The sequence below is a fragment of the Poeciliopsis prolifica genome, unplaced genomic scaffold (genome assembly GCF_027474105.1).
Source record: "Poeciliopsis prolifica strain line A6 unplaced genomic scaffold, Auburn_PproV2 SCAFFOLD005, whole genome shotgun sequence".
NCBI lineage: Eukaryota > Metazoa > Chordata > Actinopteri > Cyprinodontiformes > Poeciliidae > Poeciliopsis > Poeciliopsis prolifica.
The window spans coordinates 15,677,130-15,704,170 of record NW_026562380.1 but is presented as its reverse complement, the minus strand read 5'-3'; the positions used below and the strand labels follow the sequence as shown (position 1 = coordinate 15,704,170).

Genomic DNA, 27,041 nt, shown 5'->3' with positions numbered 1-27,041 from the left:
AGATGCTGAAGAAAACTCATAATTGGTGGTGAGCAATACCACAGCATTATTGTAAAATTAAAAATGCAATAATCAAGCTTTTACTGGCCAACACATATTTCCAGTTCTCTTTAACATCTGGGCCGATTCCCATTTTATTTTCTAAAGCCTTAAACACAAAAGAAAAAAAAACATGTGATCCAGGATCTTTTTACACAGGCAAGTAGTTTAAATCCAGCATAAAGTTATGAATGGAAGTATATCTCTTTATGTTCCACATGATTTTTATTCAACTAAAAAAAGACATAATTTTGGTTCATTATGGACCAGTGATGCGGGTCTTCGTTAATCATGATTAATTGAATGAATGGGGGAAATATTAGCAGATATTTTCAGCAATTCACATGATGAAGTGGTGATTTGTTGTCTCTGATTGGCTGATTAGTGCGTCTGTAATTAGAATATGTCTACCAAACATATTCTGCTGCTCTTTGCTCTTGTGCAGGTGCGTACATTTTATTTTGCTCATTCTTATTTAGCTTTATAAAATACCCAACTTTTGAGCTTTCCCATAAACTCAGATTATATATTCACAAATGTTCTTTTAATTAAATATTCTGCTACTTATTTTTCTTTTATAGCAGTTGGGAGACAGAGCAATTGTGAGTATGAGCGTTATTACATGTTGAAACTGACCAATGTATTGTTTTTTTTTTGTTCTCCCCACTTTTGTTTGGTAAAATTGTCACAATGCGTTTCCATTTCCATCTCTGGGGATCCTCTCAAAATACATATTTTCTCCTCTTTTCAACTGCAAATATTTTCATTTTAATTCTCATTAAATGCTCTCTGCATTTAGGATGAATTTAGCTCAACATGATACAAAAAAAATAAAAATAGTTATCAAATTGGGACTGAGTGTTATATAAAGAGCAGATCAGAGCTGTACCAGCGTCACTTCGATGTTGTAAACTTTCTCTATTTTGCCACTTCCTCCTCATTTACGTCGTCCTTTCAGGTTCTGTATGTACTCCTTGACGGTGTTTTCGATATTTGGTACAGCATAGTTTTGTGCCGCGTACATCCCTGTGCATGTTCCTATTGCGACTCCCATCAGCGCCGAAGAGCGTAGCCTGGCAACCACGTAACCGGCAAGGAAACCCTTCAAGAACGGAGAAGCGAGCAGACTGCCTCCCTGGAAAAGACGAGAAGAATCAGGCTGGTGGTTTCTCCAGCTGATTCACAGCAACATTCGCTCACAGTTCAGCCATCATTTCCAAAGACACAGAAGATTAAGACACTGTTTCCAAGTGAAGTTCAAAGTGAAGACAGCAGGCTGAATATTACTGCACTTATTTGAACTTGATTTGAACAGTAGCAAGCAAGCTGAAAGACCCAATTTTAAGTATAAATTTATCTACTTGAATAATTCAGAATGTTCAATGAAATAAAACAAACAAAAAATATTTGTAATCAAAGTAAAATCATTTTACTTTGATTACAAATATTTTGTCATTTCTAAGCCTTGCCATTTTGTTACTTCTGTAGTTTGGGATGTTTTCTACCCATTGAGCACCAAAATAATAATAATAATAATAATAATAATAATAATAATAATAATTTCATTGCATACTAATTACATCATTTAGGCTGTTTTGACAGCTGCTGAATAATTACCTATAATTTACTATATTTTTGTTTGATCAGAGGTCCCGATATGTGATATTTTTGAAGACTTAACTGTGCAAGAGATTTGAGAATTACACCAATCTCCATACTTATCAAAAATAATTCCTTATAAAAAATAAAAATACTAATACTCAACAGAGACAAGCATTTTTTTGGGGGGGATAGAAATTATAGACAATTGGTACAAAATCTGAATAGCAGCTATGGTGAATTGGTAGAAGGACTGGAGTAAACAGAGGAACAATACAATGTCCAAGTCCAATCTTTAAAACACATTCTAAACCTTGAAAGTTCGAGAGGCAAAATATGAACCAGTGAGAGTGAGGGGTGTGTGTATATAACACTTTCACCCTCAAATATATTATTATCAAAGTTTATACAGACCATTTCCTCTCTAAATGATGTCTGTCATTTAACCTGAACCTGCAGATCTGCACGTTTGTTCCAGTGTGAGGCTTACAGGAGGAATCCCAGCTTGTATTTCATCCTCCACTCGTTTCTGGATGTCCTCCAGCTGGTCTTTCAGCTCCACCAGGTCCCTGAGCTGACCCAGAGGATTCTGCATTCACATCCGTAGAAACACACAGACAAACGGGGGATTCTTAAAGCAGGGTTTACAGAACTAATTCATCATAGTAATTTACCACTTTCCCAGTAAATATTCAGTTATCGCAAAATGTGTCTTTCTACTGGCTAATTTTAGTTTTTTTTTTTTTTTCCTTTCTTTTAGTTTCACTGCAATGTGGATCAGTGTCAGAGAAGAAACTCCGTGGAAAGTGCTTCCTGAAACAGTCTGCTGGAGCTCAGTGTGTTTACATCCATTTGAAAACCTCATATTATGCTCTACTAGGCTCAAACTTTACCCCATAAACAAACTATTTAAGCATATAAACTGTGACGAAAAAACATCGAGCAAAAGTTTTTTTTTGTTATTTAACAGCTTGATAGTGATTGTAGTATTTGCTATCGGTTCCCTTTACTTTAAAGCGCTTTACACGAGAGTTCAATTGCAAAAACAAATAGGAAAAGGCTATTCTGACTGAAATAGCTCGAAGCTAATGCTAACCGACCACACGAAGGGCTACATCAATGACAGGGCGGCCTAAATTCAACATTCACGTTCAAAAGAGAGTTTGATAATAAAAGTACCGACCTTATCGTCTGACATTGCTACGATTTATCCAACAGAGTCTCCCTGGTTGTTTGAGACGAGAAGAACTAACAGTTCTTTTTCTGTGGCTATTAACAAAATGCGGTTGGTGAATTACCGCCACCAAGTGATGTGGGGGATGTATTGCAATGATGCTGAAACAGGAAATACACCAAATGTTACATCTCCAACTATGACTTTAAGTTTGATTGAAATTACCCTGATATATTATAATTTTCTATGCTTTGAAATCCTTCAAAAGCTAATTCCTTTAATTATTTTTTTTATTTTATTTTTAAAGATCTAATGGATCTAGCTCTCCTCACTTAAATTAATACAAGCAACAAATGCTATGATTAATAAGCTTTGTGTGTTGATTCTTATTTATGTTACGGTCACTAAGGTCTTTCTGTCAATACTGATTTCTTTGTTCTGAGTTTCTCAGTTCTTTTTGAGTATTTGGTCAGATTTTTTTTACTTTGTGTTTTGGTTCAGGTCTCAGTTTGTTCTGTCTCCATCAATTATGCCCCTTCCCTCGGTTTTTCCTCATCTTCCTTTTCCAAAGACAACTCCATACTCTTCTTGTTAGTTTCCTCTTGTTCTTATTGCTCTGATCGCTTGCCTGCCGACAGAAAATGAACAGAAATCACACAGCAACCAACATTCGAGTTGCAGTAATATGCGATAGGGATGCCTTTTCCTTTGAGGAGCTGTTCAGCTTTTATGAAGAAGGTCATTAATTCTGAGGTCATGCCCTGCTTTGGGTTTCTTTCCATTGTTGTAGAGGATGTAGTCAAGTCAAGTCACATTTATTGTATATGCAGGTCAATTAGGAACAAAATGAAACACTTCACAAGCAAAATAGTAAAAACCCCACAAATCCATCAAGGATCTTAGAAACAGTTCGACGGCCATAAATTTGAGATCAATGCTAAATTAACATAAAATATAAAGGCTGTAAAACAAACATTGCCCACATAAATATTTTATGACGTGTTATTGGACTGTCTGAGCAGCATTTAAAAATATTCTGGAGGTTAATTTTTCGTGTGTGAACTAAAGGTTAATTTTTCGTGTGTGAACTAAAGGCCTGCAGGGCTGATCAAAAACAGGATCTGAAAACGGTGAGAGTGGGAATGTGCTGCAAGACTGAGAAAGATGAAGCACGGAGAGCTCAGTGGGAGCACGGTTTATTCTGATCAGACACAAAGATCAAGCAAAAACTGCGGGTGGAAACGCTCTAGTGGATTTAGAAAGATTTACTTTGCTGAAGATGATTTTTACCACTTTTCACACCTTCTGTAACCTTTTTAGGAAACAGTGCATTAACCTCCTCACTCTGGCTTATCCCAGATAGATTTGACACATTTAAGCCGCAGTGGCACTCTGCATACTGTTAGACGAGTTGAATCCCTGTCTAAGCTCGTCCCTCCGGAGGAAAGGAGGTGTTTAAGGAGCCATGGAGGTAAGGCGTCTCTGATCTTCACTGCTGTTGATGATTTAGCGCAGTTATTGATTGTGGCTTTGTCCCATTTGGCTGACTAATCCTTGGACGCCTCCATAAAGGAAAGGTCACAGAAGCTTATGGTGCAGGGATTTCACTTATGTCTGCTAGGAAGTGTGTCTATGTACCATGAGCGTCAAGAAAAGACAGACCTATAGGCCAGAGTGCATGAAATGAGCTTTGGGAAAAACACAAATTTATTTATATTCCGAAAATAAATATTTGTCTTTTATAGCTTACAGGCTATAATGTCACCACCCATTATTTAATAAGCCTGTTAACATTTTACTGTCAAAAAGACAGAAAAAGGTTGGTGCTGTTAATCTAATTAGTGATCCAAATGGGTTTTTGAGTTTATAGAGGTTTGTGGGAAATAATTTATTTGAATATTCATTTTATCTACAGTGGCTTTGACAGGTTTTTCTTTTTTAATCTAAATATTCTTTGATTGTCAGTGTTTTGCTGCATTCATCTTGAAATCTCTTGTTTTCTGCATTTAGAGTGATCAGAATCACCCCTATTTAACTTGATATAGAACATCAATGTTTTTTTGTTTTTTGTTTTTAGAAATGTTGTCACTACTTTCTTTAAACTGAGAAGATATCAAGATGACACCATGTTTTTAAGCAGGTTGCAAGTTTTGGGTTGCAGAAATAAATGTGTACTGAAGCAAAGTTTATGTGTCAAAAACCCAAGAAACAAGAAAATGACGACAAGAAACTTGACACTGTCAATTTGGACTTGTTCAAAAACAGCTATGCTACAGTTTGTAAACCCAGGATCCACAGATGTGTCCAGGGATGTGTTGATACTAAAATTAAAGGGTTTGGCTATAATGACAGTCGTGATGTTTGGAGGGAAAACCTGAAAACATTTTCACATCTGTGAAGGTGACAGCACCATCTGTGTTGCCTGCGGACTTGAAGGGACAGGTACACTTTCCAAAATGGATGGAATTATGAAGAACCGATGTGGATTCTCAAGACATCAGCTGACAAGTTAAAGATCGATTTAAATTTCAGAAAAATTGTACAGAGAGCTGAAGAGCAAGTTGGCCTACAAACTTTGCTGCGTTTGACTAGTTATGTCTGGGGGGAAATGGGTCAAAATTGCTGCAAACTATTTTGAAAAGCTGACAGAAGGATAACCAGAAATATTTGGTCAAAGTTATGCGGCTTAAGTAAGAATTTTACCAAATACTGAGGATTTTAAAAAATCTTAGAAAGCTGAAAAATTAATTAAAAAGAAACTATTTAGGAAAAATGCGGTAAGTTTGTTCATTTTAACTGACCAAAACCCCCAAAATTATGTATCTGGATTTAATATATGAGAGTAAAATAAATAAGTAAATATAAATAGTCATGGATGGTGGCAGTTTTACAAACTCAGTCAAACCCAATGCCTCAGAATATGAAGGAAAATAACCCAAAACTGCTCTGAACTTTCTTATTTTCCTAATCTTTGAAGTGTTCAATATAAACTGTTTAAAATTGGCTAGCCTGTCCTAGCCAAACAAATAAGTAGTTGTCATTTCCTGACTAATAATTCACTTAAGGCTGCTGTACCGATGACTGCATTAATAAATTACTGCCTGCTGCCTTCCCACCCTGTCTCTCTGCTGTGGTATAAACACACGGCTAATGACAGCAAATGCTCTGCTGCTTTTGACGCCAATAAACTCTGTCATATGTTTTACTGATGTGACGTTTTACGTCAATGCTGTTTTCTGCAAACAGCAATGATGCAAATAGCCTGCAAAGCTTTCCCTGAAAGTTTTGCGCTTTAATTTATGTCTTTTTTTTCCAGCTGGGGATCACTTTTGACCCAGGTAATGAAATGAAAGCGTTTCATCAATCGTACGTCCTTGTTGTGTACCAAACAGCCAGAAGCTTTTCCTCTCAAACCTCAAATCTCAAAGCTTTTTAGGAAGCAGCAGGCTTCTTTTCGTGGGTGCGTGTGAGTGTGTGTGTGTGGGTGGGTGGACAGAGTTGGCCCATGTTCAGTGAAGTGCTCTAATTAACCTGCATGTTCAGTATTCAGTCGGTGTTTCCACTGACGTTCGCTGGCCGCTGCTGCTTTGCAGAGAGGAATGTGACTTGAAAGCAGGAGAAGTGGTTGGGCAGGGGAAGGAGCTCGACGTAATGTGCCCACTTCCTCCCAAAAGTGCATGACTCAGCATTTTCTGGGAACCAACAGATTATCTGCCACATGAGAAAATGAGGAAGCGCAGATGAATTATGGATTATTGTCCTAGTTTTTTTCTGAATGCCCAGTAACCTCAGCATTTGTTTAATCCACCAGTAGAAGTCAGCTTTTATTGACTTTGGTGGGAGGTGGGGGAAATGATTTTAATGCACAACATTTCTCTTGACTGTAGCTTTGAATCAATAGCATGGTGGACAGTTCAGACGCACTGCTTTGGCTTCCTGTAAGATTAACTATTCAATAACTCTACGTACCTCAGCCTTTCAACTTTAGATCAATGAACTGAAACGTCTTCCAGAGTTCATCTTTTCCAATAAAAAGTTAAACAGACTTTAAGCAATCCTGCCTACCATTATTTTATTTGGTTAATAAATAAAACACCACATTGCAAGGAAATGAAGCTTGTTCAAAGTGGTGCTCAAAACTCAAACTAAAGTTTGCGCTTCTTCTTTCCAAATGTGCTAAAAGTCCTATAAGAGACATTATACATTACACACCACCATCAGTGCATTAAAAGGACCGCTTAATTGGTGTAATACCAATAGAGTTTTCCATTCATTTTTAAGATGTGTGTCAATACTTTTTAAAGGACATTTTAAAATAAAAGTAAGACAAACTACTCAAAATGCAACCTGGCCCTCTTGTCGTTTTAATAAAAACAATTTTTTCCAATAGACGCACAGGAAAGTAGTTCTATTCAACCATCTATAATCTGCTTTCTGATAAGGCAGTCAGATTAAACATGCATCTCAATTCTCGTTACCTTTCATTAAGCCAACATTTCTGTGTTAAAAACATTTTTTGTATTTGTCTGATGTATTATTGTAATCTCAAATTATTTGTTTTTATTAGCCGTAAGTGGAAAATTACCATAATGGACAGGAATAGCGTTTTTAAAGCATCAGTGTAAGTGTAGTTACACTACCTTAGACAACAGAGGAACAGAAATAAGACACTATTCTAATTAAGTGAATATGACTGTCATATCTGCCAGAAAGGATGACAATATCACTAGATATATTAGATGTTAAAGCTAGCTTCATTGATTTCCCCCTATTTCCCTGGCAGTGCAACGTTTTTAAAATTACTTAATGGTCCTTTCTTATTTTATTTTAGTTTTTTACATAAAAACATCAAGCAGATTGTTCAGTTCTCTAAGTTGATGGTTAAAGTTTTGACAGAACCTGGAGGTTCTGGCATCCAATTAAGATCCATCATTTCCATTTCAGTGCACAAGGCTCTCTGGCTGCCAGCCACTAATGATCCCACTGTTCATACCGTGTTTGTGTGTGGAAGTAAAGTTGTCTTGCTCACGTCGTGGGAACTCCATTCTCTTTTCACAGCCGCTGTTTTGGCGACACATCCCCCTGAAGGGGGGGCAACCTTTCTTATTAAACAAAAGCTGCAGGACTGCGACTGTGGTTGTAGTGGGCTTTAAATACATATCAAGGCAAGCCGCTTCTTTCTCAACGGAGGCTGAAATAATAAAGTAAATGAGTATTTTGCAGTGTAGGAGTTTGCCCAGAAGGTGCCAATTAAAGGTTTTCGGCTCTGTTGCTTCTCTGGCACGACGAGGCAAGGTAAGGGAAGAGAGGTGCTGCAGCTCCACTGCACCACTCTGCTTTGATAGAGCTAGGTGTGTGTGTGTGTGTGTGTGTGTGTGTGTGTGTGTGTGTGTGTGTGTGTGTGTGTGTGTGTGTGTGTGTGTGTGTGTGTGTGTGTGGTTTACACATTTATTAACTTAAAGGAAAGGAAAACATGAAAACATCAATTAAAAGAGAAACATTTGTGAACCAAGGAAGGACTGAAAAAAAGAGAGAGTGAAAGGAAGGTATAAAAAAGAGAGAGAGAGAAATAGAAATGGGTGTGTCCATCCACTGGTTCCACTGGTGTTTCTCACTGGGGTCCTTCCTCTCTCTCTCTTTCTCTCTGTGTGATACTGCACTCCATTTACCCTGCCTCACTTTCTCTGGGTTTGCCAGCACCCTCCCTTCTCCTTCTCTTCCTCACACACACACACATGCACACACACACACCGGGGATGCCTGGATCAGTGGAAGCCCTGATCACTGTTAGTCAGAGTCTCTGGTCTGCTGAGGGCTTAACAGGTCTGGCTCAGGCTAAATCAAAAACAGAGACTTTTTCAGGACACTGTCATAACACGAATCCTCACGTTTCGGACAGATCGATTTTGGAAGATTACCTTCAGTTTCTGGACTTCATCCCCACAGAGGTGAAGAAGGAAATCCGGGGTATGACAGCAGCTAAAGCTATTTCTTGATGCATCTCAGGAAAGCTGTAAATGCTAATCTTATACATATTTTTTTATCTCTGAAAAGACTGGACCTGAACGCACGGAGCTCATGTTTTTGTTACTATTATTTTTATTAGAAATGTGATGTGCTAAATGTTCATGATGCAGCTGGGGGGAAAAAGGGTTTTCAACACTTATTAACAAAACATCAACAGGCAATTTAAATAGATTTTAAAAGACAAGCTGTAACTAAAACTGAGCTGCAGAAATCAATCCAACAACCAGCAATGGAGGCGCGAGGGGCCCGGGGCCAACTAGGAGGTCAAGACCTGAAGGGTCAGGGGATCGGCTTTGGCTTCCATCCCCCTGGACTCCCGGCCAGCTCCATCATAACTGCAGTCCAGCAGCAGGACTATTCGGCCAGCGTTTGGCTTCGCAGGAGGGAAAAACTCGAACACGTAAGTTCTGAATGCAGAGAAATACTGGAACAACCTGGAGGCTGAATGCAGAAGAGGAAGATTCATGTCCTGTAGACACTGGAAGGTGTTTTATCTCTGCAGCCACACTGACTGCTGCTATATCAGAGCTGTCAGGATACTAACATCAGTGATGAAGATGTAACTCTTGTAGCAGTGGTGTCCAAACGGTTTGGCGTTTTGTACTTTTTGGTAAAGAACAAAACAAAATGTTTTGTACTTTCAATTATAGTTGCAAAAAGTTTTTTTTTGTTGCTATTTTTATTCGCTCAATAAACGACACACTATATTTTAATGAAATAAGGAAAACAGTCAGATGTCTGTAGTTCTTTGCTTGCTTAAAATGAAAGGGGTCTTGCAGATTTGCCAGATTAAGAACTAAAAAAACAAAACAAAACAGCAAATCATATCCTAAATGTTTCATCTCTTTCCAGATTATTATTTTTTTTTACATTTCCTGGCTCAGTCTTGCTTTATTTGTCCAAGTTTATTAAACGTGGTCTCCATTTTAATAAAGTCCACTGAATGTTTTTGGTCCCCATTACTAATAACTTAAGACAAATCCTGGATTAATACGCTTTTGTTGCAGATTACATTTTCCATTTCAAGATTTTAAGACTTTAATCATCAAACCAAGTTTAGATTATTCTTGAAATGTGATGAAGGGCCTCAAACGGCCTCCTGGCCACACTTTGGACACACCTGCCTTATAAGCTAAATCATCAAAATGTTGTTGCTAAAATGAATGGGGCTGTGTTTTAACATTCATTCAGTCATTTAATCAGTTTATTAAAAAATCGAGAGTGTCTGGTAGCGGCAGCATCATAATGTGGGCATGTTATTTTCCAGCTGGGTTGGGGAAAGCTAGTGATTGGGTGATGTTTCGTAACAATTTGTTCAGGGCTAGACAAACGCAGAGCAAGAGCTCTGAAGTGGTTTAGATCCAAACTTGTTCACATCTGAGAATGGCCCAGTCAAAGTCCAGACCTTATTCAAAGAGAATCCATGTCAAGACTCTGAATTGATGTTTAGTGACTACATGAATCTGACTAAGCTTTTCTTAAGGTCTTTTTTTGCTGTAGTGTATTTGTATTTGTGGTCAGACAGGAGAGTGGGTCGCGTGAAAGAGGGATGACATGCGACAAAGGTGACCAAACCATGACCATGTTTGCCTTTTTGAATGCTCCGACACACATCAGCCATGTGCTGTTTTGTATTTTTCAAAATTTCTCACCATGAGAGTTTTGCACTTGGTGAGAAATTTCCTCACACAAGCTGCTTCTTTGATTCATTGTTTGCTGCTAGTGTTTTATTCGTTACCAGACAGAAGTCAGGAGCGGCTCTAGAAGCTCCCCCGCCTGCAGGTAAACAGCATCAACATTCAACGTTCGGCTTCTAAGCGTGGAGATTTAGCATCAGGGAAAAGTGTAGAAAAGCAGCGTGCTGAATATTTGATGGTGGAGGCGAACAGCGCCGGGTCCTCGGAGCCGCTTCCCAGTCTGTCTGCATAATCAGCCGGGATGATGAAGCAGCCTGTCTCCCTCCTGCAGTCTCACAGAACGGAGACAGAAGTTTAAGTTTGAAAATTGTTTTTTCTTGTCTACAAATTCCAGATCACAGACACGTGGAACCTCGCAGGAAATTCTTTTTTTATTTTCTGCAGACCAAATGCGCCACATTCACATGTATGTAGGCTCTTTATGCATTATTGAACAGTAGCTAAAGTGGACCTGAGCCTTACTGCTGCTGGAGTTGTTTTTCATTATTTTTGCGATCCTATCACAGCATTTGCTCCACTTTGGTCCAAGAGCAGATTATAATTCTGCTATTAGTCTATATAAAGCACTAAATGGTCATTTCTAAATTGGGATCACCAAGTCTTCATAGCATATGCTATGTTAAGTTGTTATTTCAGATGAGGTTTTGTATGTTTAATTAAACAAAAACTGAAGTCACTGGACGGACAGTAAAAGTTAGGACAATAATCCATAAATCATCTGCGCTTCATCATTTTAAAAGCTTTTTCTATCCAACAATCACAAACGTAAATGTCTAACTCTTGCTATATTGTCGAATCTCAGTGTTCAAGTGACACGAACAACAAACCCTTCAGGTGCCAGAGTGACTTAAAATAGAGGATGAATATGAGGAAAAGCACTTGATGCAAACTGTTATGGATAGTGAAGGATATGTGAGTCTGTTTGTCTCAAAGGCCCAATGTACTTAGTTGGAGTGCATCTTATCAATAACCCTTCAAAATACCAGATTTTAAAATAAAAGTTAAATCGATTATTTCTAAAAGAAAACAAAAAAGCAAAAACATAGGATACTACATTATTAGTGAAAGAAACAACACTTAATGGTCAAAATATATTACCCGATAAGAAGAAGACATAGAGATGTTCCAGAATAGATAAGTAAACCATTCTACACTAAATAAATGTGCTCAACTTCATAGTCGGATTTTTAAAATTCTCAGTGTGAGATACTTTTTATTCAATATTTCTTTTTTTTTTTTTTTTTTTTTTTTTTTTGCAGATCTTAGAGAGCAGTGGGGGAAAATTATAGAGGGAGCTGAATGCTGATAACATCTGACGGATTCGATTTCCCGGACCTGACGTGAAAAGCTAGATGTTTAATGAAATTTTCTTTGGGAGAAATGGTCTGCACATAAATCTACCGGAAGAGTGGGAGTTAATCTGCTGACAGAGACGATAAATGGAGTTGATGTGCTCACATTTTTATACTTATTTCAGAAGCATTGCATGTTCTTTTAGAATTCATGCTTTCGTTATTACATATCAATTATAAGACATGCTTCCACAGTTGAAACTAAATCAAAAACAAGTTTTTATACAAAGTTAAATCAGACTAAACTTCTCTTTTGTAGGTCAATTAAAATTATTGAAATAATTTCTAAAGGCTAAAAATAAAAAATAAGGTTTCAACTGTATCTTGTTTATGTTTACTTGCTAAAACTTGTGGTGTCCTTCCAGTAGAGCCCCACAGGGGAAACATTTGTTCTACTGTTTTAAGTTGTGGTCCAACATTTTTAAGAGTCGCTCCACAGGCATCTTGTTAAGTGTGATATAATCCAACCTACTTTAAGTGAGACGTGCTGCCCTGCTGGAGAAAGTAGACAGTTTTACCACATCATAATTCACAAAGGAAAACTGATCACACTGAAAACTGATCAAGCCTCACATTTAAATTCAAATTTGCTGATTTTTGTCGGCGCTCTGTTTGGTCACTGCTCAAAAAAATAAAGGGAACACTCAAATAAAACATCCTAGATCTGAATGAATGAAATAAATATGAAAATAATTTCCACCTGTTGTCTATTCCATTTGCACAACAGCAGGTGATATTGATTGTCAATCAGTTTTGCTTCCTAAGTGGACAGTTTGATTTCACAGAAGTTTGATTTACTTGGTGTTATATTGTGTTGTTTGAGTGTTCCCTTTATTTTTTTTGAGCAGTATATTTCATCACAGCAAAGCTACAAGCACTTCGTCTGATCCTAAGTCTGCTTTTGATCGATATGCAGTTTGAAAACGTTTTTTGTAATAAAACCATTGAAGCCACTGGGAACCGTAATATTAGTTTCTTTTTTATCAAGTTTTTATTAACCAGCCAGTGGCTCCATTGAGATCAAGACTTGTTTCACAAGACAATAACAAAACCTGAAAAATATAAAATGGTATGAATTTGACAAATCAAGAGCATTAGTAATTGTTTATGGATGATAAAATGTGCAAAAAACAAAACAAAAACATAATTAAATCATTAATGAAATGAAACGAACTGAAACAGCAACATTTTGAGCTTGACAACAGAAGCACTTCTTGAACAGTTTCATAAGATCTATCAAATATTCGTTGCTGAATATTTGAGGTTGGTTTTCACAAGCATAGGTTTTTTCTGTGTTTTTTATTAGTGTTTTGCTTATGTTTTTTTTTCAGCTCCACCTTGTTGTGGCACTGACGTGGCTTTTCTAAACTAAGTGCCTTAAATGATGCATTAAAAGTCTCTGAGTGGGAGCTGAGTAGATTGTCCATTTTGTCAAGCCGTTGTTATTCTGGACTTTCGGCGCACGAATGTCATCTCCGCTTTACACGCTTGCTTTTAGATTCACACGTCACCCTGGGAAACACTGTGCAATCTTTAACTTCCTCTGTTAGCTGATGGATCTAGTTTGTTTCAAACAAAACAGATCAGCAGCTGACAGGCTGGCTGGGAGGCTAACGCTGCATCACTGAGACAGACAGTGAAATCTCCCAGAGGAGTTTTAGGGATTGACATTTTGTAGTGGAGAAGCTGACTGCGTTTTCACTTTAGTGGGAGCGAGGTTGATGTATGAATCAAGTTGGCAGTAATGCTGGTCAGACTTTGTCAGGCACTAAGGTGATTTTCCCCCCTCGTCTATCCAAGAGGAAGTTTGGTTCACATACGTGTACTGATGGAAGAAAGTCTATGAGGAAAAGTAGCATTTATCCCAGCTGATCGACATTAATTCAGTGTTGCAGATTAAGAGTCAAAGAAATCACTGCATGTAATTGTTTTTTCATCTTGGGAATTTTGACGGAATGTTTTTGGAAAGTTGCACACACCACCCGGGATTTCAGGACCCATCAGCTGCATTGCATTCGGTCAGACAGTCTGATGGCAGAGAACGATTGATGCCAGATTCTAAATAAACGGCAAATTAATTCTTTCTTAGAAAATTAATAATAATAATTAAAATTGGAAAAAAATATATATATTTTGAAAGAAAAAAATTCAAAATTTTGTTCTTTTTAAAAAAAATTCTAAAAATGTTGGTGCTTTTTTTGGTATGAAAAAACAGCATCTTTTATACCAAATAAACGCTGCTTGTATTTATTTTTGGTTTAATGCAAGCAGCTAAATTTTGTTTGTGAAAAAGCAAACATTTTGCTGCTTAAGTTACTTATTCCAATATAAGAATCTGATCATATTAGCACTTCTTTTTGAATGAAATCCAGATATAATTATTCTAGTAGCTTGTTGATAGCTGCATTTACCTGTTGGTGGGAGTGTACAAACAGTACTTAACACTTTAGGTATAATTTTGTGCATAGTATGCATTAAAAAGAAAATAAATGATTACAAACCTCAAATTAGCATGGCTTTCATACATATAAATAGGTGTAAACTCCTGATCCAAACTATACACTGTACATATATGTATGTTTGTTTTAACTGAACTAACTTACTGGACAATTTGGAATAAAGATAAGATGTCACAAAAAATATATAATTCTTTACTGAACTACAGCAAACCTGCAAACAGAACAAAGTGGAATTTCTCCTGAGGTTTACAGTGCTTGATTGAAAGAGTTTCTGTCTTCTCTGCTCATTTCCTACAAACTCAATCTCTGCAGTCCAGCCTCGTTGGTCCATAATCATCTCAGGCATTGTTGTCCACCTTCACAGCAGCACAGGCCCCATTTCTGCAGCTCTGGACATTTATTCTCAGACTTCGTCTCCCTTTTATCTGTACATGGTGGATTTTTATCTGGCAGTCATTAGCAGGAGAAACGAGTCACCTTTATCTTTGCGCTGCTTCTCAGCAGTTCGGCATTAAGCGGCAGCTCCACAATAATGATGCTTTTTGATCTTTCAGCTGCCCCACACACTTTCCTCTCAGTATTCAGAGTTGCTTTAATTAAAGCTCTTTCTTGTAGTCTGTTTAAAACACATGCTTTCTTTCTGAGAAGGCAGCCAGGGATATGGAAGGTTAATAAAAGCAAATAGAAGTTGCCTTTTTTTAATTGTCTGCAACTGTCATCTGTATCTGGAACTAGAAAATCTAACCAGATGTGGCCTGTGCATGGCTGGAAGCTTAGCATAAACTCCGGGAGACCATCAAACAGAAGCTCTGGGTGTTTTGTTCCCTGTTTCACGTCCTGCCAGATATGATTAAAGATTGAAGAGTCAATCTGCGTCCATCTTCCCACTAGCTCTGACCAGTTTCCTCAATCCCACTTGGAGTAAACCCTGCCCCCACAGAATAACGCCACCATCATCCTCATTTGTTGAGGAGATAGTGTGCTCAAGGTACTGGGTAGTGTTTGTTTTCAGCCACACACGGCGTTGCATGTAGGCAGAACAATTCTGTATGGTCTCAATGTTCAGAGTCTGTTCGTTGTCTCCTCTCCATGCTTTACCTGCTGTTGGGAAGTTCATGATCAGCCGCTGCGAATGTGCAACTCTGGAATCCACCTGGAATCCCCTGGTGGCCCCGAGGGCGAGGAGGGTTTAGTCCCGCTATTGCGAGGACAATTATGAAAATATAAATAGAAACAATCTTTCTAAGGTCAACATCAGACCTACGTTTTTATTCACAAACCAGTATATAAAAACTATTCTTGCCCCTCTGCACGTGCCTGCTGGATTTGATTATTATTTGACTTCAAAAGATTTTATTTCTACTTTGTTGCTCCATAACAAAGTCCTTTTCCTTCCCTTTCAAAGCTACTACATGTTGGTTTGTCTATCACATGAAAGCCAAACAAACATTTATTTGAGTTTGTGGTTGTGGAGTGACTAAATGAGGAAAAAGTTCAAGAGGTCTGGGTACTTTTGAAATGTGCTGCATGTTTGCATCGGGCAAGCGATGCAAAGTTATTTTAGATGCATTCTCCTTTCCTTCAAAGACTTTTTTTAATCATCATTATTTTTTGGGTTAACCCAGATAAATGCATAGTTTGCTTACGTTTGCTGTTGCGCCAGCAGAGGGAGCTGTTGGACAATGTAGCAAACAGATCCAACTCATTTACAGGTAATTGGCTGTATCTTTTCACATTGAGACAACATGTTGCGTCAAGTTGACTTTAAAAAAAACTGAAAAGCATAACCAGACTAATTTGCGAGTTTCATTAATTGGATAATTAACAGAGTCCCATTAGGTTCTCTTTCCTCTCTTAAGAAGACAGATTATTATTTTAATGATTACGTTTTAACACAGTTCCTCATGATCTGTGAGGTTTTTTGTTTCTCAAAGGTTTATCTGGGTTCAGTCAGGGCTTGAAAGCCGTGATCCGTCTTTGGACTCGTGTTCTCTAAAAACATGGAAGGAGAGAAAGTGAAGCAGCTACAGCACACCCCCTCACATCTCTCTCTCGCGCTGTTTGGCTGAAGCAAGAGCTGACCTTTCCATGATGTGTAGCGTCCCAGGAATCCCCATCACCATCTGCCAGAGAGCACGGCAAATAATAATAATAATAATAAAATAAATAAATAAATAAAAAGTCGAAAGGTCAACTGTAAAAACAGGCTGGCTGTGAAATGGCCGAGCTGTCCACCAGCAGAAAGGGTCAAACAGAGATCCGCTGTAAGCAGCGAGAAAGCTGAAAGTAGCAGATTTACAATGAAACGTGGAGCCTGAACCTGACACATTTTTAATAATATCTAATATATTTTTCTGTCAGAGAAGGTAAGTGCCCCTTGGTGTTACAGGCTCTTTGGCCATAACACTCAGAAACGTCACAAGTCCGTTCACATCGGGCCGAGATGGAGTTTCACAAACCAAGAGGCGACCAATTCGTCACCCTCGGGGTCTCTGCTCAGAGGTGTTATCGTATGAATGATAAGCGCGTATAGATTACCTCCTCCTGCCTTTGAGATTTTGCCATTTCTGGGCTCACTGACTCTTCAAAGACTGATGGTGTTGCAGGACACAAAGTGACAGAATTAGACGATACCTGCTTTCTGAGTTAGCAGCAGCATAAGGAACGTCAGTCAGCAGCTCGTCATAGACGTGTTACTCCTGCTAACACACCAATCAAAAAGTTTGGAGCTCTTGATTTATGGGAGCAAAATCTTTTGTTAGATGTTAGATTCCAAGTTTTGGTTCGCTATGAAATGTAACGGCAATGATTCAGTCTCGTATTTCATCGCCAGATTCCATTTTTTCTTTGTTTTTCTTTGCACTCTGCAGTGCCATCTGTTCCTGTCCGAATCGCATTGACACGATCTGTCAACAAATTATTGTAAAACCTTAATTGTGAGTCTTGCCATTGATCGCCCAGAGTTACAATTTATACTTGTCATCAAAACTTTAGCCACAGTTTACAACCTGCCACAGCACATTGTCATATATATTGACTAAGCACTTTGACTGTCTAATCCTTACACAATGAAACAAAAACGTTTCCTTATGCGGCACTGATATGACCATTGACAGATATTTAATCTTAAGAGATGAACCAATGATGTTGAGAAAGACATTGGCTCTTGCCAATGATTTGAGAAATGTACCGAAGTGACTGAAAAAACAGTAATTAAAGTGTGTAGGACAAGGAGAGTTTGAGTCCACCGCCTAAAGGAAAACCGTCCCTGCGGTGCTGCAGGTAGTACAGAGCTTCCTACATCCTGTCTGTTGGACCACAGACTCTCTTCACAACAAATAATCTTAAACCACAAACTCATTCTTAAATGTCACGTACATGGATGCATAACTTCGTCAGCATAATGAGAAACTGCTTTTTCTTCCCCCTTCGAAGATCGAATAAGTAGTTCTTAGAATTTGAAGTACGTTCTGAGAAATGCACAGAGAAAAAACAATAATAAAGTGCAGTTGTTTCCCCCCTATTCACCACTCTGAGTCAGCACAGAGTTGCAACATTGGCTGTCTAAACAAAAGCTGACTCGAGTTTTAGAGAGCCTTCCATGTCACGATCTGGTAAAGGAATTGGCATTTAAGAACTACTTTAAGTATATCCTCAAAAAAGAAAACAGGTTGTCTCTCAGTTTTTGACCTTTTGTCTCTCTGTTTCAATTGTTTAATGCAGTTTGAGTGTTGAACGTCGTCCTGGAGAATTACTCAGACATTAGCGACTGCATCCATACCGTGTTTGATGTAACGACAGCAGATCATGCTCCGAAAGGTGAGAGGAGATACAAGCAGGATGGATGTGCGGGGCTGGACTGCGTTCCCTCTCTCCCCACCCCTTTGTGGGTGTGTGTGCAGGGAGAGCAGGGAAATGTGAGCCTGCTATTAGAGGGAGAAGAGAGGCAAGATAGCAGGAGGAAGGGAAGGGAGGAAGACAGGAAGGATGGAAGCAGGGATGATGAGAGAAAAAGAGAGAGAGAGAGAGAAGGAGAAGGTGGACGAACATTCGATATGGTGAGATGAGAGGGAAGGAGGAAAGTGAGACACAGCAGAAGGAGAGGAAGACATAGATAGATAGATAGACAGACAGACAGACAGACAGACAGACAGACAGACAGACAGACAGACAGACAGACAGACAGACAGACAGACAGACAGACAGACAGACAGACAGACAGACAGATAGATAGATAGATAGATAGATAGATAGATAGATAGATAGATAGATAGATAGATAGATAGATAGATAGATAGATAGATAGATAGATAGATAGATAGATAGATAGATAGATAGATAGATAGATAGATAGATTGATTGATTCAGAGTTTTCGTTCATATAGTTGGACGAGACTTTGAGAAAGGGAGTCACTTTTTGCTCTCTCTCTCTCTTCCTGAGCCACAATCACTCTTTCCACACACACACGCACATTTACAAACAGCAACACAGATTTTTTTGCTGTGCACAGAGGGAGGGGAAGGACTCCCCTCGCCTGTGTCTCCGGGTGGAAAGGGGTGGGTGGAGCCGTAGAGACGTAGATACACTTTTTCTGCCGCACGCCAAGAGAAGCACATGTGCTCTGGACAACAGAGGGAAGCATCATGAAGGTGAGCTCTGCATCCTTACAACTGCTGCGTCTGTCTGTCTGTCTGCCGGCGTAGTGTTGTGCGTTGCGTGGCTCGGTGTGGAGTGGAGGAGAAAGTGATAAGTCACTAAGTGCACAGAAGGAGGTCTTGGCGGATGGAGGGCAGCTGTGCTGATCGGAGTCTGACTGCAGCAGGTTGTGGAGATCGGCTGTGCCGTCCCTGCTTGTGCTCACCTCACTGATGTTGTCAGAACTATTCAGTGTGCATCCAGCCATGTCGGTGTACATACTAATGTGGAGAGCTCCGGATCGGTCTATAAGGGTTTATTATGAAGCCGGTGCTTCACTGTGACATGTTGATGAGGGGAGGGAAATTTGCCTCAGGCTGATTTTATGACAGGTTAGAACCAGGGAATTGCTCCCATGAAGGTGTGAAAGTGTATCTGACTACGGAAACATGTAATTGAGTCATCTGCATTTTTCTTTTACTTATATATGATTTTTATGTATATATATTAATATATGTGTCTTCCTGTATTCATCTGAAAACATGTTTCAAGTTGTTTTAGTTTCCTCCAAGCAATTATCTGTCTGAAGCTGGTAAGACACTGATAAGACGTCGGGTCGCGAAAAATGATTATTATTTACGAGGGAGCACGCCTTCTTAACATGATGCGAGCCTTAAAGTGTCAAACTGCAGCACAGGATGCGCATGGCATCTGAACTACAGTGTAAGGTTTACTCCAGAATCTCTCTAAGCATTGACAAACTAAAAATACAGGAAATTCTTCAGAGGACAGTGAGCTCACAGGGTTGTATTTACATCCTTTGATACGAATGCCAGCTGAACTAAAAACATGACTTTAAAACATTGTGTTCAAAGATGTACAACTGATCTGGTCAGAAGTTTATGCTTATCACAAGCAGAAATGTCCTATAGTGATTCATTTAATTTAAGATGTGTACCACATACATTGAATGCATAAAACATATGCACTCAAGTCTATACAGTTGCTTCATAATGATTTCTAAACCATCGATATTGATTGTTGTACCATCATACCGCCCTCCAAAAACCCAAAAGTATTGTTGAATGATGATTGCATGTACTCTGATTTACAAAATGATGCAAACTGCATTAGTATTTATGTCTGATTTACGTCTTTAGCTCATTTTTAAGCCACATAGAGCTCCGCTTTGGAAGTTACATATTCGAGACATTTATCTCACAGGAAGGGGAAGTATAACTCAATCTGTCCAAAATAATTCTTGTTTTTTTCCAGTCGCTGCTCCCAACTGTGTTTGCAATTACCTCATTTGTTTCACGAGGGCCGCATGTCTATAAGAGGAAGTAACTCATCCAAAACATTTCACTCATTATTGAAAGTCCAATTACCGTGTGATGAAATTCTCTCATATAGCCAGAAAGAAAAAAAAGAACTACACTGTTTTTTGTCTGCCTCGCATAACATATAGACTCTGTTGCTGTTTTATCTTTTAGAAGCTTAATTTTATCATTCTTTCATCTTCTATCTTTCATTCTCATTCTTTCATTCTCTCTTGCTTAAGAGTTTAATAATTTATTGAAAGGTGGTAATAATGCTTCAAACATTTACTGATAGACAAACTCTAACCTTTTTTGTTGTTTTGCACGAATGACGCAGAGTAACAGCTTTGAATTTAGGTTTAAATCCCTGCTGAGTAAAACAGGAATATTTATCCAGATTTGTAATTTCATCAAAACTCTAATCAGGAATTAAAGTGCCACTTAGACTTGGTGCAGAGTGCATACACTGAGTAGCTCAGCTGTTGTTTCAATGAGAATCACTGCGCCGTCCCACGTGACTGAGACCCGTTCGTCTGATTTTATGCTTCCTTTTGTCTTCTGGTGCCAAATGTTTCTTACTTTGCAGGGCAGAGCCTTCAGATTGGACTGCTGACCAAAAACTAAAAAATAAATAAAAGAGGCATAGTTTTGCTGCTCCCTGCAGTTTCAGCAAGACTGCAGGGAGCAGCAAGAGGCAGAGGAGTGATGGAAACAGGGGGCAAAAAGAACAGAGAGAGGGGGGGGGTAACAAAAAGAATGAGTGGGGTAATGATTTGAAGTACAGTAGTAAAAAAAAGAAGAGCATGTGTTGAAATACAGTACATGAAAAGAAGCTTAGCAGATTTGAAAAACGTTTACGACAGAAGTTTGGAGACAGAAGTCTCCAAAGTCAGTTCCTTAGGGTGGAGGATAAACTCTGGGATGAAGATACAAAGATAGAAACTGATCACTATTTCAAACACCAGTACAGTAATTAAGATATTCTAGTAGAGACCTATTGAGACTGATCCTACTGCAAGATGCTGCCTAAACCATAATGAAACAACTAGTGCACTAATTGAATGCTGAGTATGTCAAAAAAAAAAAAACTATAAACTTACAACATCTGTGCTGGATGAAGTTGGAGAAGAAGATATGAAAATGGGAATGTATTATTCAGTAGGTTCCAAACTATGGATCAGCAATTTGTGTTCTTTGCTGTCACTCACTGCCCCAAGTTGATTTGCTTATTGAAGTAATTTTCCAGCAGCGTCATGCAGATCTTGGATGCTTTGTCTTGATGAAGAATGTCAACATTCAATAAATGAAAACGCCTTTAATTTGCTAAGAAGATGCCAAGCATTTTCACAGCCAAAAACACTTTAAAAGTTAATATCTTCAAGTCAAATGAGTCGTGGTGGGATTTGGTGTTGCATCGTCTGAAGCTGGTTTTTAGGAAGAAGTCTGTGTTTTTTTTAACAACAGGGAAACTTCACACTTGATTCGGTATTGTTTGAAGAAGCGATACCACCCTCAATTAGAGACGTTAAATAACACCAATGATGCCACCTATGCCAGCGTTTTAAAAGGTGATTTCACAACAAGGGGACAGGAAAGCTTTTTGGAGCGAATATGCTGATTTAGCCTTGTTAGCCACTTTTGGGTACTTCTGAGTTGGTTTTGACTCCTTCCCTGGAAATAATTTGGTGTTCAAAAAAAATATCGACTCTTACAATAGGACTTCTTCTTAGCCATTTTCTATCTGTTTTACTTTTTGTGAGCCAAGGAATACGTCTTGGAGGTAAGATGTATAATTATTTGAGATATCCCTGTCGCTCTGAGACAGGAAGGTGAATGGAGTCTGGAACATTACAGATATGTAATATATTGGTCCAGTTTTCCCAAGAAGCTAGCTTAACAAACAACCCCTTCTTGGTTTGAAGCACAAGTAAAAAATAAGTAAATAAATAAACAGAAATTGCAGAACCTACTTTTCAACATGTGTATGTCTGTGTAAGAGAAAAAAATGGTTTCATCCAAACTGCAGTGACCCTCAGGCCGCCCTGACACATTTATGGAGGCAGCAGCTTAGCGTCTTCACACACACGCACACACGCGCTCACACACACTATCGCACTTGCAAATTGAAAAGAAACTGACTCTGCACTTTGGACAGACACATTATTCGTCATCCTCTGCTAACAAGGGATTATCCAGGCATAACAGATGACACCTCTCAGAACATTACAAGATCTTAGCAGAGAACACGCTGTCTGATTTATCGAAGCATTAATTATGAATGTCTCTGATGTGGAGCTAAGGGGGAGCCGAGGGGAACGCGTCGATTGTTTATTGGTCAGTGTTTGAGAGTCTATCTGCACATCTATGGTCAAACACAGCGTCTGGGTCTTGTTAAACATATTCCACCTGTGTGGTTTTATTGTTTTGCAGCTGTTGTCTGAAAGACAGACGCAGGGAACTTTTTTTTATAAAGCTTTGTGTCCTTGACTTGATGGAATGGTGCTTAAAAAGCGTGAAAACTCATCTACTTTCAGTCTGACACAGTTGGAATTGTAATTTTCCTTTCGCTTTTTTTTCCCACTGACCAATTAAGAGCTGCGTTCATTTCACTTTAGCTAAGTCCTTGATATTGAGAGATGGTCAAAGTGTAAAAAAGTAGTATGTATATGAAAACAGTAATGAATAGGCAGAATTGTTTTACAAACATTTTAAGCTGCAACGTTGACGTGGGAGAACAACTGTAGCTCGTCCCACAATGAGGTGAATTTGAATTTCTTCCTTGGCTCATATTATTGAGGATACCATAACGCAAGGCACAAAGATGAAGTACATCCAAAAAACAAAAAACACAATGAATGCCAAGACAGACAGCTCTAGCAGGTTCAAACGCCAGATCATCAAGGAGATTCTGGGAGTTGTTAGCGATCAAAAGGCTTCTCAGATGGAAAAATGTGTTGTTTTGTAGAGATTTTTACATTTTATTTGTCCTATATAAGTACAAAACATTTAATGACTTCCATAGGTGATTTATTAATAGCCGCTCTCTCCAGTCATTCCTGCTGTTTACCCATAAAAACTGGGTTCCCTTTCAACTACTACACATTAGCATTAGCATGTAGCATTAGCATGAAGCGTTTCTCAACGGAGAGATAACATAAGCTGTGAAATGAACGTATGGAGTTTGAATGATGAGAGACACAATTTTCGTGATAATGCTGAGCAAAATACAAAATGATAACATCCATAAATGTGAGACTTTTGACTACTTCCATTCACTGTTGTGCTTTGTGCATTAACTAATTAGGAAAAATTAGTTGATGCGCGGTCTTTTTGAAGCCGTTACAGGTTTCAAAAAGACAAAACTGGTAGGTAGGTTGGTAGGTTTGTAGGATGTTTGAATGGGCTGCATAAAAAGAATAAGAAGTAAAGAAAAAGGTATTTCTGTGACACAACAAGAAGTTCCAGTTCCTGTTCTTTTTTCACTCAGAATTTAAAAGAAGAAAAGAAATAATAATAATCTTGGCTCAGTCATTTTAAAGTTGGCCCCCAATTGGATGTGTAGCACTAAACTTTTGGAGAGGCCAGCTCATTACTGCAAGCATCAGCATCCTTGAAGGCTGCATGAGGGATGCAGCGGGCTGACAGGCTGCCAAAACCAACAATGGTATAGATAGTCCTGAAATAAAAGAGATTAGCCTTTTTTTATGATGATGTTTAAGCAGACTGAGTTTGCCATGGTTGTGAGCTTGTTTGGTTATTATAAATATTATTATATTTAGTTATATGTTATTGCTGAGCGGCACAAACAGGCCTTGTGACATGTAGATGAAAAAAAAAAAAAAAAAAATACAAATAAAAACATCCAGTGAACATCCCCAGGAGCTGGAGATGTTCCTCATTTTGTGAAGATGCTTTTATGATGAACATCTTCAGCGCAAGATGAAGACAATTCTTCCCTTTCCATCCCACGTTGACCACAAAATGTTCAACTCAAGACGTTCAAGAAAATCTTTGTCACGTGAAGATGTTCTTCACCATTACAAGACGCTCCTACGTGGAGCATCTTCAGCACAAGAATTTGTTCAACATCTTATGCTGAAGATCCCGTGAAGGACAGTATGTGCAAGCAAACGTCCGCTCATGGCGTCAGCAAGGAACCAGCTACAGTTAGGGCCAGAAATATTTGGACAGTAACACAATATTTGTGAGTTGGGCTCTGCATGCCACCGCATTGGATTTGAAATGAAACCTCTACAACAGAATTCAAGTGCAGATTGTAACGTTTAATTTAAAGGGTTGAACAAAAATATGTGATAGAAAATGTAGAAATTGTACACATTAGTTTACAAACACTCCACATTTTAGGAGCTCAAAAGTAATTGGACATATAAACATAACCCAAACAAAAAAGTTTTTTCTCAATATTTTGTTGTGAATCCTGTGGAGGCAATCACTGCTTTAGGTCTGGAACCCATGGACATCACCAAGCGCTGGGTTTCCTCCTTCTTAATGCTTTGCCAGGCCTTTACAGCCGCAGCCTTCAGGTCTTGCTTGTTAGTGGGTCTTTCCGTCTGAAGTCTGGATTTGAGCAAGTGAAATGCATGCTCAATTGGGTTAAGATCTGGTGATTGACTTGGCCATTGCAGAATATTCCACCTTTTTGCTCTCATGAACTCCTGGGTAGCTTTGGCTGTATGCTTGGGGTCATTGTCCATCTGTACTGTGAAGCGCCGTCCGATCAACTTTGCAGCATTTGGCTGAATCTGGGCTGACAGTATATCCCGGTACACTTCAGAATTCATCCGGCTACTCTTGTCTGCTGTTATGTCATCAATAAACACAAGTGACCCAGTGCCATTGAAAGCCATGCATGCCCATGCCATCACGTTGCCTCCACCATGTTTTACAGAGGATGTGGTGTGCCTTGGATCATGTGCCGTTCCCTTTCTTCTCCAAACTTTTTTCTTCCCATCATTCTGGTACAGGTTGATCTTTGTCTCATCTGTCCATAGAATACTTTTCCAGAACTGGGCTGGCTTCTTGAGGTGTTTTTGGGCAAATTTAACTCTGGCCTGTCTATTTTTGGAATTGATGAATGGTTTGCATCTACATGTGAACCCTTTGTATTTGCTTTCATGGAGTCTTCTCTTTACTGTTGACTTAGAGACAGATACACCTACTTCTCTGAGAGTGTTCTGGACCTCAGTTGATGTTGTGAACGGGTCCTTCTTCACCAAAGGAAGTATGCGGCGATCATCCACCACTGTTGTCTTCCGTGGACGCCCAGGTCTTTTTGAGTTCCCAAGCTCACCAGTCAATTCCTTTTTCCTCAGAATGTACCAGACTGTTGATTTTGCTACTCCAAGCATGTCTGCTATCTCTCTGATGGATTTTTTCTTTTTTTCAGCCTCAGGATGTTCTGCTTCACCTCAATTGAGAGCTCCTTTGACCGCATGTTGTCTGGTCACAGCAACAGCTTCCAAATGCAAAACCACACACCTGGAAACAACCCCAGACCTTTTAACTACTTACTTGATTACAGGTTAACGAGGGAAAGGCCTTTTGAGTTACTTGCAGCCTTTGGAGTCCATTGTCCAATTACTTTTGGTCCCTTGAAAAAGAGGAGGCTCTGCATTACAGAGCTATGATTCCTAAACCCTTCTCCGATTTGGATGTGGAAACTCTCATATTGCAGCTGGGAGTGTGCACTTTCAGCCCATATTATATATAAATTGTATTTCTGAACATATTTTTGTCAACAGCTAAAATAACAAAACCTGTGTCACTGTCCAAATATTTCTGGCCCTAACTGTAGCAGTACTCAGGTTCAGCGTACCTTCAAATCCTCTATAGTTAGTATGTTTTTATTATGTCTGAGATTGTTTTATGTTGTGTTTTGGAACTTGTGTGATATGAAGAGTTAGCTGCAGATTGAGAGTGCAGGTGCAGGTCAAATGCAAGTTCAATTTGCACATCACTCCAGTTTCTTTGATATGTGTGTGTGTGTGTGTGTGTGTGTGTGTGTGTGTGTGTGTGTGTATGTATGCATTAGAGAGAGTTTATGTGTGGCTTTTGAACTTTTTTTTTTTGGGTGCTTAAATACTTTTATAATGCACGGATTAAAAATGATTCGTGCACCCTGGTGCAGTACAGCCCACATGAAAATATAAACAGAAACAAAGAATCACTTTTTCTAATGATCGGGTCAATTTGGGAAAAGTCATAAAATTTCAAGCCATAAAAAAATGGTTTAGGGTATTTTTTTCTACAAGTAAACATGGTAATGGGTCACTTTTGACCTGCAAAACAACACAAGGGCTAATCAAGTTATTTCCCTGAATGATGCATTTCAGAGTGCACCCCCTCAGAGGATCAGATAAATTAAAGCAGGAGAGACGGGAGTCTGATCTCTCATTGTGATTCACTTTGGGCTTCTTCTGTTCTCTGCCTTTTTCTTTTTTTGTTCCCTTCCATCGTGGCCATTTAGCCAAAGCCCTGCAGCTTGTCGGGATATCAAGTCCAAGCAGCTCAGCTGGCAAAACTTTAATGAAACACTTTTAGCTCGTGCACCTTTGTAGATAAATGTGTGTCTGTACACACACTCAGTAAACCATCCCCCGTCTACGTACCCCAGCTGAGCGAGTGTAATTGAAAATCCTGCTGATTTCAGCGCTAACCTGCAGACTCACCCACACGCACATTCCCTCACACACATAACTTGTGCGCGGGAGGTGAAGAG

General features: G+C 38.9%; 2 protein-coding genes across 2 annotated transcripts in view; one reads left to right on the top strand and one right to left on the bottom strand.

The window, feature by feature from the left end:
• Positions 1-662: 662 nt before the first annotated feature.
• On the bottom strand, positions 663-2,912 carry LOC129359709 (SLC35A4 upstream open reading frame protein-like). Its single transcript, XM_055029529.1, has 3 exons — positions 2,822-2,912; positions 2,129-2,227; positions 663-1,174 (listed from the first exon to the last, which is right to left on the bottom strand). Exons 1-3 carry the CDS (start codon positions 2,834-2,836, stop codon positions 977-979), a joined length of 312 nt encoding a protein of 103 aa, XP_054885504.1. The 5' UTR covers positions 2,837-2,912; the 3' UTR covers positions 663-976.
• A 6,007-nt stretch (positions 2,913-8,919) lies between these two features.
• LOC129359708 (inactive phospholipase D5-like) overlaps positions 8,920-27,041 on the top strand; it is a 57,618-nt gene continuing 39,496 nt past the window's right edge. Inside the window, exon 1 of the mRNA XM_055029528.1 lies at positions 8,920-9,239. Within this exon, the coding sequence (XP_054885503.1) occupies positions 9,069-9,239 (171 nt within the window). The 5' untranslated portion in view covers positions 8,920-9,068. The remainder of the gene's footprint in view (positions 9,240-27,041) is intronic.